The 13,044-nt window shown below is 64.4% G+C and overlaps 2 protein-coding genes across 2 annotated transcripts; one reads left to right on the top strand and one right to left on the bottom strand.

The window, feature by feature from the left end:
- Nucleotides 1–264: 264 nt before the first annotated feature.
- On the bottom strand, nt 265–5,981 carry XPNPEP2 (X-prolyl aminopeptidase 2). Its single transcript, XM_066559595.1, has 21 exons — nt 5,936–5,981; nt 5,102–5,175; nt 4,903–5,013; nt 4,760–4,823; nt 4,476–4,580; nt 4,250–4,336; nt 4,003–4,149; nt 3,807–3,908; nt 3,620–3,701; nt 3,033–3,228; nt 2,813–2,902; nt 2,602–2,711; nt 2,438–2,515; nt 2,279–2,350; nt 2,113–2,173; nt 1,857–1,926; nt 1,639–1,743; nt 1,195–1,254; nt 942–1,018; nt 729–827; nt 265–471 (listed from the first exon to the last, which is right to left on the bottom strand). The coding sequence occupies exons 1-21, from the start codon at nt 5,979–5,981 to the stop codon at nt 265–267; spliced, it is 2,043 nt and encodes a 680-aa protein (XP_066415692.1).
- Nucleotides 5,982–10,855: 4,874 nt separating this feature from the next.
- APLN (apelin) lies at nt 10,856–11,957 on the top strand. Its single transcript, XM_066559653.1, has 2 exons — nt 10,856–11,148; nt 11,239–11,957. Exon 1 carries the CDS (start codon nt 10,856–10,858, stop codon nt 11,141–11,143), a length of 288 nt encoding a protein of 95 aa, XP_066415750.1. The 3' UTR covers nt 11,144–11,148; nt 11,239–11,957.
- The last annotated feature ends 1,087 nt before the right edge of the window (nt 11,958–13,044 follow it).

Raw genomic sequence — 13,044 nt, 5'->3', positions numbered from 1 at the left:
CACTGTCGCCGTTGGCTTGGTCGCCTCAGGGCTGGACAAGATGGCACAAGCAGGGTCACAGGGGTGGGCTTGAGGGCGGGACTCCAGCCCTAACTGGCCGGCGAGGCAGCGCGCAGCACATCGGGCACAGCAGGGCCCGCCTTGCTCATGTTTAATCACAGACGAGCAAATAGAATACACCAAAAAAAAGGAAGTGAGGGCGGGGGAAGACCCGGCCGTGGTGGGGGGGTGGGGGAGTAGGGGAGTGGGGCCACGGGTGCGGGATCAGGCGCCCAGCCCGCTGAGCAGCACCGAGAGCAGCGAGGCGAGGGCCAGCAAGCCCGCGGCGGTGCCGGCGGTGCCGGCGCTGCTCACCGGGAAGGGCTCGGTGCTCTCCTGCAGCCAGACATACGCCGCCTCCAGCCGCTGCCGCCGCAGCTCCGGCCCCACGTGTGCCCGGATCCTCTCGTAGTAGGAGTTCAGGTACCGGATCTGCAGCCAGGCACCACGGGGAGCTGTCGGCCTGGGTGTCGCTCCTGCCTTTGGCCTTCCCCGTCCAGCTGCCCCACACTCTGACCACTGACCCCACCTGCAGAGCTCATTGCCCCTCTTCATCCATGCACGCATTCTTGCTCTGTCCTCATTTACCCACTCCAGCCTCATGCCACGGTCCTGGTTTTTCCTGCATCCACCCCCTAAGCCCCTGTGCTGACCTTGCATCCCTGCTCACCCCAAGCACACAGCCGTACCTGCTCTGGGGACAGGAGGCTGAGGTCGATGAGGTTGCGGTCATAGGGCACCAGGGACACCACCTCGAAGGTCAGGAAAGGCTTCTCCCCGCTCTGGTGCTGCCACAGAGAGGTGTCATTGCACGTCCCCTACCCCCTTGGAGGTGCCTCCACCCCTGACTCAATGCAGGCCCATGGTGTGCCACCCCTGTCACCCCCTCCCCATTGCCTTACCTCAGTCTGTGCCTCCACCACGAGGGCGACATCCTCGATGCGGATCCCGAACTCGCCATCCTGGTAATACCCGGGCTCTGAGGGCCGGGAACGTGCCTGGTGAGCTCCCAGCCCCAGCAGCTCCCCCAGCCCACCCCAGCAGGGCTGGATCTGGCCCTGAGTGGGCTGAGAGTTGACAGCCCATCCCTGGTTGGGCTCTGTCCCTGCGGTTGTCCTGGAGAGCTGGCGTGCTGGTCAGGGTGCTGGGACATACCAATGGAGGTGAACATGCCGGCCTCCAGTGGCACGTTGTTGGACTGGAAACCCACGGGCCCTGCAGGGACATGAGGTGGGTTAGAGCTCTGTGAATGGCAGGTGCTGCAGGGACACCCCAGCAAGGGTGAAGGTGCCACACCAGAGAGAACCACGGGGCCAACACAAGGACACCCCAGCAAGGACCACAGAGCCACCAAGGCAAGGACTATGGGGCCACCATGGCAAGGACCACTACAAGGACAAGGATCATCCCAGTAAGGACCTTGGGACCACCTCAGCAAGGATGATGGGGCCACCCTGGCAAAGACCACAAGATGTTGCAAGCGGGGATTTCTCTGCCTGTTATAGAGGCTCTGCTGGGAAGCCCCCAGTGAGCTCCTGTCCTCATCCCTGTCCCCGTAGCTCAGCCCACATGCCCAGCGCCAGTGCTGGTGGCACCTACACTCATGGACTGAGAGGAAGTTGCCAATGCCGTGGCCAGTCCCATGGCCATAGTTGAGTCCAACATCCCAGAGTGCCCGGCGGGCGAAGGACTCCACCGTTCTCCCTGGGGAATGAAGAGGTGAGATGGAGGCCAAGGAGTCTATGGGGCTCCCCTGTGCCATCCTGCACCCTGTGTCAGGGGTTCTGTGCAGGGCCAATGCTGGGTTTGGCACCCACCTGCTGTGTTGGATGGGAAGACGAGGCGGGAGAGGTCAATGTTGCCCATCAGCACACGGGTGTAGGCTTCCTGTAGGGCATGGCAGGGGGTGAGTGTGGGGCTACCCAGACACCCACCCCTGCACATCCAGCCCTGGCCAGGACTGTGATGCTGAGTGCCATAGGGAGTGCTGGGCAGTGTAGGGGTATGCTGGGCATCTCAGGGTTGCCCTGGGCAGTGCAGGGGGATGTTGGCTGACATGGGAGGGGCTGGTACCTTCTGGAGAGGGGTGGGCTCGCCCCAGTGCACTGTGCGAGTGATGTCTGTTGTCCCATCCCTGCAAAGGGGCCTCATGAATGGGGCTGATGCAGCCCCAGCGCTGGCTTTGGGGGCCCCTGGATGTGGGCTGTGGTGGGGGGGGTCTCTGTTCAAGGCTACATACAGATACTGCCCTCCGGTGTCAAAGAGATACATCTCTCTCGCAGACAGTGTCCGGCTGCTCCCGTTGGAGGGGCTGTGAGGGGAGGGGGGTCAGAGCCCTCTCCCAGCTGTCCATTGCCCACTGCCCCCTGCCCAGTGCCCACCGCTGCTCCAGCCCTACCTGTAGTGAGCCAGTGCTGCGTTGAGCCCGCTGGCTGAGATGGACTCGAAGCTGGGCCCACGGCTGTGCTCCTGGGCCCTGGAAGGCAGCAGGGAGGAAGGAGGGTGCTGAGGGTGCCCGGCTGCCCTTCCGTGGGCAGGGCAGGCCCGGGGGGCAGCACTGACCAGCGAAATGCATCGATGCGCTGAGCCCCCGAAAACTCGTCCACCTGCCCCTGCGGGACTGTGTTCTCCAGCCACAGCAGGTACTGGATGACAGCCACTGCATCCCGGACCTGGGGGTGCGCAGTGACAGCGGTGGGGGGCATCAGCACCCTGCTTCCTCCGCTCTCCCCCTGATTCTGTAGGGCACTGTGGGGACGGGGACAGCCCTTACGTGGGCGGCTCGCAGCATCTCCTGCTCATGGGCGTTTTTCACAGCTTTTGCCATCATCACAGGCGAGTAGCTCTCCTCCAGCAGCTTCTCCTGTGAGGGCAGGCAGAAGGTGACATAGCTACCTGTCCCCTCAGGCGCCAAGTGCGGCCACAACGCGGTGACACGGGGCCGTCCCCGAGCCTGCAGGACCCGCATGCCCCATGGCAGGTTCGGTGCCCACCTGGGGGATGATGGCGTAGAGGCCGTAGGTGGTGTACTCGGTGCCCAGCCACACGGTGACGTTGCCCTGGGCGTAGCGGCGCAGGTGGGCGCTCACCTGCCCGTACTCCTGCAGCTCCACGCACAGCGGCCCCGGGCAGCCCGAGCGCAGGGACTGCCGCGCCTGTACCGAGAGCCGGGACTGCTCCACGAACAGGCTGCGGAGGGAGCGGGATTGAGGCGGCACAGACATGGTGGTCACCTGCTGCCTTTGGTCCCTCCAACTCCGGCCACGCCAGCAGAGAGGAGGGACCTGGGCGGCTGTGAGGGGATGCTGGGCTGGGAATGGGAGAAACTCAGGCTGTGAGGAAAGGGAGTGTGCCGTACCCTGGAGTGGGCTGGGAGTGGGGGGGCGGATTGGGAAAGATGTGTGGCTCAGAAGGACAGTCAGTGGGGCTGGGCATGGCAGGATGGAGTCACTCTGGGGATAAGGGGCAACGGGGCTGAGAGGAGGGTCCCATGGGGGCTGGCTCAGAAAAGGAAGGCTGGAAGGGGGGGTGGGTGGTGGGCCCGCTCCAAGCCCTGTGCCCACAGGGATGTGCTGCCCACCTTATGGTTGTGTCGGTCAGGAGGGTGTAGGAGTAGAAGACAGGGTTGTAGGGGATGTCATCTCCGCGGAGGTTGAAGAGCCCTGCCGGGAACGAGAGCTCTGCATCCGCGACTGTCACTGCCCTCCCACCCTCAGACTTTGAGCCCACGGCCCCTGCCATGGCCCCACGGCACCGTGCCTTCTTACAGGCCGTCTCCTCCAGCCCCGACAGCAGCACGGCTGTGGGGCGCCGCACGTGCTGCTCCATCCGCTGCCGGATCCCGGCCACCTTCTCCTGCCAGCTGCTCCCTGCGAGTCGGGCAAGTGGTCGGCTCAGGGCACGGCCCACCGCGGCCCCAGGCTGGGGGTGCTGTGGGTGAGCTGCGGGAGGCTGGGGTCAGACCTGTGAACTCTGCTGGGAGGCTGTAGATCTCGCTGGAGGAGGGAGGGGGTCTCTGGTCACCCCATCCCTGATCAACAAGGTTGGTCTCGAGGGGGAGCAGGGTCCGGCTGGAGCCGTGCAGAGCCCGGCTGTAGCTGTTCCAGGTGTCTGGGGGGTGAACAGCCCGCAGGTTTGGGCTCCTGGTAAATTCATACCCAGGGGCTGCCCTCCCGTGGGCAGGGTGACCCCCAGTGTCAGCCAGCCCTACCGATGGAGAAGAGGAAGGGGTCCAAACTGACGTTCCCCTCCGCAGGAACCACCTTCAGGATCCACATCCCGATGGACTCGATCGAGGCTGCAGGAGAGAACTGGGTGGCATCGCGAATTTCCACTGCATCCCAACCCACGCGGAGCCAAGAGAAGGCTGTGGCAGGGGCTGGGGAGGTCCCTGGGAGCAGGGAGACTCAGAAGGGCCCCATCCTGCCCCCACTGACTTGTCCTCTGCAGCTCCCAGTTGCAGTCCAGCTCCCGCTCTGCCTGGGTCCAGTAGCGGCTGTCAGTCCACAGGGCAGCCTTGTCCCGCGTCACCACAGCGGTGCCTGGGACAGGGGAGGGGGCTCAGGGGTCACCTCTTTCTCTGTCCCTGCAGCCGGCAGGGAACTCCCAGCGGCTCTCAGGGAATGGGACCATGCCGTGAGCACGGATCCCCAGGAATGAGAACCAGCAGGCTGGTGCCAGCCCCCGAGCAGCGACCCGAGGGTTTGGGGGATGCCCTCACCTGCGGAGCCGGTGAAACCAGTGAGCCAGCCCAGCCGGGCGTCCCGCTCGGAGATGTACTCGCTCTGGAGCCGGGATGGAGCCGTGAGAGGTGGCTGTGGGCAGGGAGCGGGTCTCCAGGGGTGCAGGGGACTCCCACCTTACCATGTGGGCATCCGTGGAGGGCACGATGTAGGCGTGGACGCCGTGGGTCCGCAGGATGTCCCGCAGCACGGCCAGACGCGCCGTCGTGTTGGTGGCCGTTGGTGGCAGGTACTGGTGGCACAGGGAGACGTGCTGGGACTGGGGGGGACCCTGTGCCGGGGGTGCCAGGAACAGGGAGGGGGAGCAAGGCGGGGCTCACCGGTGGGTCCGCGGAGCAGTCCCGGATGTCATTCCTGGTGGAAGGAGCCTGTGGCGCCCGCCCTGCAGCACAGCCTGGGGGCACAGCAACACCCGGGAGCCTCAGGCTGCAGCCTGGGGGCTTGCTGGACCTTTGCTCCCGCCCGGAACTGCACCAGGCAGCTGTGACCCTCGTCCCCAGCCCCAAACACCAGCCAGCCAAGCTTGGGGCTTTTTGCAAAACCCAGTGGTTTTAGCTCCAGGAATGGTGGATGAAAAGCAACGTCATCCCCTGGTTCAAGAGGAGGTAAATCTCCCTTTGTTGCCTGTGGGATCATCACAGAGAGCATCTGGTGCCCAGCACAGAGCACAGAGGGGCTGGCAGGAGCCTGCCTGGAGCATCCCAGCACTGGGGCTGCAGAAGGAACTGGCTGATGGTGGGGCCATGTCCAGCTGGACCTGATCTCTGCCCAGGGCTGCTCGACGTGTGGTTCCACTGCCACTCCCTGGGCTCTCCATCACCAGCTGGCACCTGGCCTCTCACTTTGGGCCAAGGGCACACAGCTTGGGTCCGTGGGACAATGCATGATGGGGTCATCCTCAGCATGAGAGGTCTTGGGTACCAGGTGTCTGCACCCTGGGGGGTCTGTTCTTACCTGTCACCTGCCCCGGGCCCATCCCTGAGGCAGCTGGGAAGGGTGAGCCCCGTGATACAGTCTGGCTCCTACCCCGGGGTGGACCCACCTCTGCTTCACCCAGAGCTGTGGCTGGGACATCCCACGTTCCCCACGTCTGGCTCCTGGGGGACCCCAGTTGCGCCGTCCCACCCCAGCGCCCCGCCCACCCTGTGCCATACCGTGGAGCAGGAGCGCCCAGGCTGCGATCCAGAGCGGGGGGGACATGGCTGCCCTGGCCAGGCGCGACGGGGCACCGAGGGGACACTGAGCGTGACAGGTCCCTCCTCCTGTGCCTTTGCCCTGGGGTCAGAGGGATGCGGAATGGGAGGGATGAGGCCGCAGCAGATACAGGGCGTGGGGAGCAGGGTTTGTTGTCCCTTTGAAAAGTGAATTCCGCTGCTAAATAAAAGCAAACAGCAAAATCAGCACAAAGTCCAAAGATCCTGCAGGAGCAGAAGTGGGAGTGTGCCAGCTAAGCCTGGCACCGCCTGATGGCCAGGGAGAGGTCAGGGAAAGGCTTTGGTTCCTGAGGAACCCCCGTGTTTTGGATCTGTGGAGAGCTGACAGGGGATCTCTGGGGTGAGGGCCAGATGCCCCCCAAGCCAATCAGCTCCTGAAGCCATCTGTCCTCCTCCACAGGACATGGAGCCATGCAGGTGGGCACCAGCCCCTGTTCAATGCCCAGGACCAGCAGCTCTGCTGAGGCTGCACAGGGACCTGTGCTCCACATGAGGATTCTGCTGGGATGTGCCCTTTGTCCCTCCAGGCCCATCAGCTCCGCACCTCCGTGCATCTGCCTTGCTAAAACCTCATTATCTTCATGATAAGGAGCCTTGACCCCGAGGCTGTCACTTTGCTTGCACAGGTACTTCCTCCAGCGGCTTTAATGACTGCTTGTGGAGAGAAGGGCTGGGAGAGGGGCAGACCTGCTGCCACGGGCATTGGAGGTGTCCATCCCTGGCACAGACACAGATCTCCAGGGCTGAATGCACATCCCCACCCAGGTCATGGAGTCACAGATTGGTTGGGTCTGGAAAGGACATTAGAGATCCTCTCGTTTTGACCCCCTGCCATGGGCAGGGACAGCTTCCACTATTCCAGGTGGCTCCAAGCCCCTTCCAGCCTGGCCTTGGGCACTGCCAGCGATGGGGCAGCCACAGCTGCTCTGGGGAACCTCTGCCAGGGCCCCCCCCCCACTTCATAGGGAAGATTTTCCTCCCTCTATCTAATCCACACCAACACTCTTTAATTTAAAACTACCCTGCCTTGATCTGCCAAAACAATTGTCCCCACAGATTCATATCCCCACCCTCCCAGAGCACTTCCTACAGGATCATTACTCATCACAGCCCATGAAGATCTTTGGGATGTGACCTCCTCTTCCTGGGCCTGGGGTCCCTGCACCCCAGCTGTCACAGGCTCAGCTCAAGGCTGGACAAAGCTGGATCTGTGTGGGGACCATGAACCCTCCAAGCTGCTGCCTCTTCCCAGTGGCACTTCATGGCCTGTTGGGCACACAGGTGTTAACCCTGCCCTTGCAGTGACTGTCTGGCTGTGTCACTGCTCTGACTGTCCGGCTGTGTCCCCTCAGGGACTGTCCGGCTGTGTCCCCACACTGTACAGTGTGTCCACGCCTGCCTGTCCAGCAGTGTCACCATTCCACCCGCGGTGACACCGCTCCGGCTGTCCAGCTGTGGCACTGAGACCCTGCTCACCACGAGGTGGCACCAGGACTGCGCCGTGGAGCCGCAGACCTCTGTCCCGTGTCCCACTGTCCTGTCCCCTGTCCCACTGTCCTGTTCCTAACTAACCTGCAGCTCCGGCAGCAGCAGCGCCGGGGGAACCCCTGGCCATCCGCTCCCTCCGACTGAGGCCTGAACGCTCATGTCACGAATCTCTCGGGCTGTGTCTGGCATCACCCGCTGGTCCCTGCTCTGCGAGAGGAACCCAGAAAGGGGCAGGGCGGGGTCCCCATCAGGGACAAGACAGGGACAGGTGGGAGAGGGACACCAAAGCTGCTGTCATTGTTACGCAGATTCCCAAGGATGTCTTGGGGACAGTCAGACAGCACTTTGCTGCCATCCTGTTCATTAGTGAGAGGCGTTAATGGGGTTTCGTCCTCTCTGCCTGGTTCCTGCCGGGGCCGGGGATGGGGGTGCACCCATCACCCCACAGCTGCATCCCAGCAGGTCCCCACGGCGAGGCCCCCCCCGCCCCACCTTTATTCCTGCCCTTTGAGCTGCACCCTGCTGTGCCCTCACACCCAGCGCCATTCCCGGTGCCATCACCCGCAATGGCAGCCCCCTCCTGGCCCAGCCCGGGGGTGGCACGGGCCGTCCCCGGGGACCCCAGGGCCGCGTGTCGCTCCGAGCCAGCGTCAACAGGACGAAGCTCCTTGGCCGCCGTGCGTCCGGTGGGGCCCGTCCCTCCCGCGGGAGGTTTCCTCGAAGACGAGCCGGAGGAAGGCTTTGGGGGGACATCCTCCCTTTGTGGGCTATTGTTGGCCTTCCGTCACCTGCAGAGGCCGCGGGTGACTCAGGCCGGGGAGACGCGCCCGGCAAACAGGACGCGGGGCGGGCGTGCGGCCGCAGGAATGCGGAAGCCGGCGGTGGCACCGGGATGCTGCCAGGATCCCTGAGGTGCCCTGGCAGGCAGGGTGTGCCCAGTGATGCCTCCCCAGGGATGGGCTGGGGCGTCCTCCCTGCACCGCAGAGCTCGGCAGCCGGGCTGCGGGGACGAGGCTGCAGCTCCTGCTCCCCCTGAAGAAGCACCGGAGGGGAGTGCTGGCCCCACATAGCGCCAGAAGCGGGGGCCGCAGGAGAACCTGGCTGGGGCGAGAGGCTGCAGCCAACAGGGCTGGAACAGGTTCAGAGGATGTGCCCCTCCTATGGTACCACAGACGTGTGGGGCTGTGACATGATACCCGCACACCAGGTATAGCCCCTCCACACACCCCCCCCTCCTCCTGTAGCCCCTCCCAGAGTGCCCCCTCACAGCCCAATGCAGTCAGCAGCCCCTCCTAGAGCCCCCCGTACACCCACGCCCCACACAACTCCTCCTGCAGTCCCCCCATATGCCTCCCTTTGCCCCCACACCCTGTCTGAGCCCTCCGCTGGCAGGGGTTCTCTCGGGGTGCAGTTGTAGTTGTGATCCACCTTTTTGAGGGTTGATGACACCCACCTTTGTGGAGGCTCACCCTGGCCAGGTGCCCCCAAAGCTACTGCATCACTCCCTCTTCAACTGAGCAGGGAGGGAAAATGCAAGGAAAAGATCGAACTAAGGACTGGTACATCCCCAGATGCAGGCATGGGTAAAATAGACTAAATTTGGGGAAATTAATGGAATTTCACAAAATAATGGAATAATGGATTGGTTTGGGCTGGAAGGGACCTTAAAGCCTATCTTGTTCCAAGCTCCTGCCATGGGCAGGGACACCTTTCACTATCCCAGGTTGCTCCAAGCCCTGTCCAACCTGGCCTTGGACACTTCCAGGAATCCAGGGGCAGCTACAGCTGCTCTGGGCACCCTGTGCCAGGCCCTTACCCTCTCACAGCCAAGAATTTCTTCCTAATATCTGATCTAAATCTCCCCTTTTATATATTTATCACCAATCAAATCAGAGCAGGGTAATGAGAAAAATCCCCAAATCTTAACCCCTTTTCCCACCTCTCCCTTCCTCTGTGCTCAAAGTCATTCCTGATTCCTCTCCCTTCTCCCCTCTGCAATGGTGGCTGTGGGCAGTTCACCAGACCCCTCTGCAGACACTGCCTGCCTGGGGGGGCTGGAGAGGACAGTGGGCAGGCAGGACAGACCCCTGCCTCCTTGGGTGCTGAGGGAACAGGGGCACTGGGAGGGGTTGCATGAGCCAGGAGGGTCCCAGAATCTGAGGATCACGCTGGGAGAGGGGTCTCAGGACTGGGGTGGAAGGGGACATGCTGGATCCAGGCTGTGCAGGGGTCCCAAGCCAAGCTGGCTGCAGTGTTAGGGTCTGGGGGCCATTCTGGGTTTGGGGTTCCAGCACCATCCGGAGTAGGGAGTCCTGCACCAGGCTGGGCACAGAGACCGGGCTGGGCTGGGAGTGGATCCCAGATTCGGGCTGGATGGGGGTCTCCGGACAAACTGGGGTGGTCTCAGAGCACTGGGGACGCCATGAGGGGACCGTGGGCAGGGAATCCCCCGGAGGATGCGCCGGGAGGGGATCAGGCAGCAGAACGGGATCGGGGGAAACCCGCGGAGGTGTCCGGGCTGCGGGGCGGGGCAGGGCGGGGGGCGGACACATCCCCCCCATCCCGGGGGCCAGATGACGGGAGGCGGCGGGGCCGGGCCGGCCTCTCACCGCCTACAAATGCGGCTCCCCCGGCGGCCGCCCCCGCCGCCCCCCGCCATGGCCGCGCCGCGCCGGCTCCTGGCCCCGCTGCTGCTGCTGCTGCTGCTGCTCGGGCTCGTCCTGGCCGCCCCCGGTGAGAGCGGAACACCCGCGGGGACCCCACGCCGGCAGCGGGGGATGAAGGGAGGCAGCGAGGAAAGAGAGGACCGAGGGGACCCCCCCGGGGTGGCCGCGGGTTGGGGGCGTCGGGGGGACCGGCACCCCGCCCGCACCGCCGGGATCCGCTGCCGCTGGGCTGGGGAAAGACAAAGCGCTTTCTTTGGAGCCAAAACCCTCCCGGTCCCCGTGCAGAGCGGGAGCGTCCGGAGCCGCCGTGACAGCCCCGGGCATCGCCGGGTCCCGCAACCGGACCCACGCGGGGCCCCGCCTGCCAACCGAGCCCGCGGGGGTGCCGGGACAGGAGCTGGGACCAAAGCATCCCCGCGAGGCACCCAGGGTAGCGGGACCGGGGAGTGCTTAGGGAGCAAAGCATCCCGGCCAGGGGCTCCAGGGCCCCGACGGAACGGAACCACTGGAGCACCAGCACCAGGCACGACGGGGATACGGGAACCGGCTCAGGGTGAAGGGCTGAGTGTCTCGGTGGCATAGAGAAGGGGGTGGCTGTGGGGAGGGCTGGGGCCGAAAGCAGAGGCTGAGCAGCCCCATGCCCTGCTGCTGGCCATGTTTGGCACAGGTGGCCGGGCCGTGCCGGCACAGGAAGCGCTTGGCACTGATGGCTCTCGTTGGGGACAATCCAGAAAACGGGCCGGCCCAGGGCCAGGCAGCCCCACGGCACTGCTGTCCCTGTCCTGCGTGCGGGGACACGTGGCTAACGCTGTTCCTGATCTCCTCAGGGCCGCTGGGGAAGGCGCCGGACGGGAAGGATGCCCAGGACGGCCTCACCCGGAGGCTGGTGCGGCCGCGGGGTGCACGGCGTGGGCCCGGCCAGCGGCCCGGGGGCTGGCGCAGGTACCGGCGGCCCCGGCCCCGGCTCTCCCACAAGGGCCCCATGCCATTCTGAGCCAGGTGAGCTGCAGAGGGGCACGGGAGATGCAGGGAAACCTGTGATGGTGCCATGAGGGAACTCATATGTACTTGGGCTTGCTCTCGTTGCAGGGCTGCCACCAGCCTTCCACGGACACGGCCTCCATTGCTCGCACCGTGTTCTCGCCTGATCTGCTCATCCTCCGGCCCTGAGCCTGGGGCTCCCCCTGTAAGCCCTCAGCCGGCCCCACCTTCTCCCGGCGGTTGGCCCTGGTGGCCCCGGTGCCATGTCTGGCACTGTGGGTGCATTCTGCCCCTCCTCACTGCCTCGCAGGGCCGGCTGGATCGGGGTTGCCCACAGAGGGGCCAGGGTTGCCACGATGCCCTGTCCCGGTGGGCACGGAACTGGCTCGGGCATTGGCCCGCTGGGACCACAGGCTTTGTGCAAAGCACTTTGTCAGGCAGAGCAGCTTCTCCTCAGGGGTGTGTGATCTCCTTTGGGGTCCTGCCCCAGCCCTGTCACCCCCATGCCAGGGGGAGCACACAGCTTGTCCTGGGTCTATTTATTCCCATGGTGCTCATCCCACACCCTGGGTGAGTTGCCCTCCCTTTCTCGTTGGCAGACTCACCTCGTGATGGAGTGGGGTGCCCACCCAGGACACACTGTGGGGCCCTGGGCCCCTCTGCTTCATGCCATGGGACAGTAGGAATGGGGGGGGTACTGGGGTCTCTGTCAAGCTCTGCCATACACCAAAGGAGGGGCCCTGGCTCTGAGCTGGTCCCTGCTGATTGTCTCTTGTGTCTGTAAAGATTTATTCCATGTAAATACATCTTTATAATAAAGAGTTATGATTATTAACTCAGTAAATGCTGATTTCAAGAAGGGCAGGTAGGGGTTGCTCTCCTGCTGGTGGGGAGGGATCTCAGGTCCCTCTGCTGTCTCCTGGGGCTGTCTATAGGCACTGAGGGTCATGGCTGGGGCCATGGCAGCCCCTTTCCCAGCTCAATGATGGCAGAGAAGGTGCTCAGCAAGGAGTGAAGCCATGTGCTGAGCCTGTGGAATTGGCAAGGAGGGTGGGAAAACACAGGTCAGAGGGGCTGGGAGATGGAGGAGGGGATGCTGGAAGGGCACAGGGATGCTGGTCTTCCTGGGCATCCCTGTCCCTTGTGTTCAGTCACTGCTATCCCTGGCATCCCTGTTTCTGGTGTCTCTGTCCCTGGTATCCCTGACATTCCTCCCCTACGTGTCCCCACCCCATGGGGCTGGGTGTGAGCATGACCCATATGGGGGGCAGGGGGAGTCAAAGCTCAGGGGACTGAGGGTCCCAGAAGGAGCCTGCAGATGGAGAGAAGGAGCTGAGCCCTGCAAAGGGATCGGACCCCATGGGACAGGACACCCCCAGCCGTGGCTGGGACGCTGGCAGAGGGGGTGCCCATGCGGGGCCTCCAAACCCCTGACTGTTTGCAGGGGGCTGCCCACGTCCCGGGCACGGGGCTGCGGGTAGAGGTCGGCAGTGCCGGCGGGGAGGGGGTTAAGGGGCTGAGGAGGAGCGGAAGGGCTGCAGCTGCGGGCTGGGAGCGGGGCTGGGGAAGCGCCGGGACCCAGCTGGCCTCCATTAGCTCATCCGCCGGGACCGGGAGGGATGCGCTGCCCGGCCCCGCGCCAGCCACCGCGCCCGCCGCACGATCCACGAGCCCCGCCAGCCGCGGGGCCCTGCGAGCCACTGCTGCCCCACCGCCAGCTGCCCCGAGAGACCCTGCCACCCCCAGCCGGCTTCACGGCCACCCCACGAGCTACTGCCAGTGCCCCCATGATGGTCTGGGCGGGTGGGCAAGGGTTGCCTGCCCACTGCCCAGTCTTGTCCTGGTCCCCATGCCCAGTTTTCCAGACCCAGCAGCCTCCCAGAGCTGGAGTGGGGCAGGACATGGTGCCCCAGC

Source organism: Molothrus aeneus, chromosome 14, assembly GCF_037042795.1.
Source record: "Molothrus aeneus isolate 106 chromosome 14, BPBGC_Maene_1.0, whole genome shotgun sequence".
Taxonomy (NCBI): Eukaryota; Metazoa; Chordata; class Aves; order Passeriformes; family Icteridae; genus Molothrus; species Molothrus aeneus.
This window is presented reverse-complemented; position numbering and strand designations above follow the sequence as displayed.

Bases quoted from the DNA above. Each gene is read 5' to 3' on its own strand.
- XPNPEP2 (XM_066559595.1), bottom strand. From the start codon at position 5,981: ATGTCCCCCCCGCTCTGGATCGCAGCCTGGGCGCTCCTGCTCCACG. The intron at 4,824-4,902 runs GTAAGGTGGGAG...TCCCGGCTCCAG, and splicing joins CCTCCACGGATGCCCACATG to AGCGAGTACATCTCCGAGCG. The intron at 1,927-2,112 runs GTACCAGCCCCT...CATGCCCTACAG, and splicing joins AGCCCACCCCTCTCCAGAAG to GAAGCCTACACCCGTGTGCT.
- APLN (XM_066559653.1), top strand. From the start codon at position 10,856: ATGGCTCTCGTTGGGGACAATCCAGAAAACGGGCCGGCCCAGGGCCAG.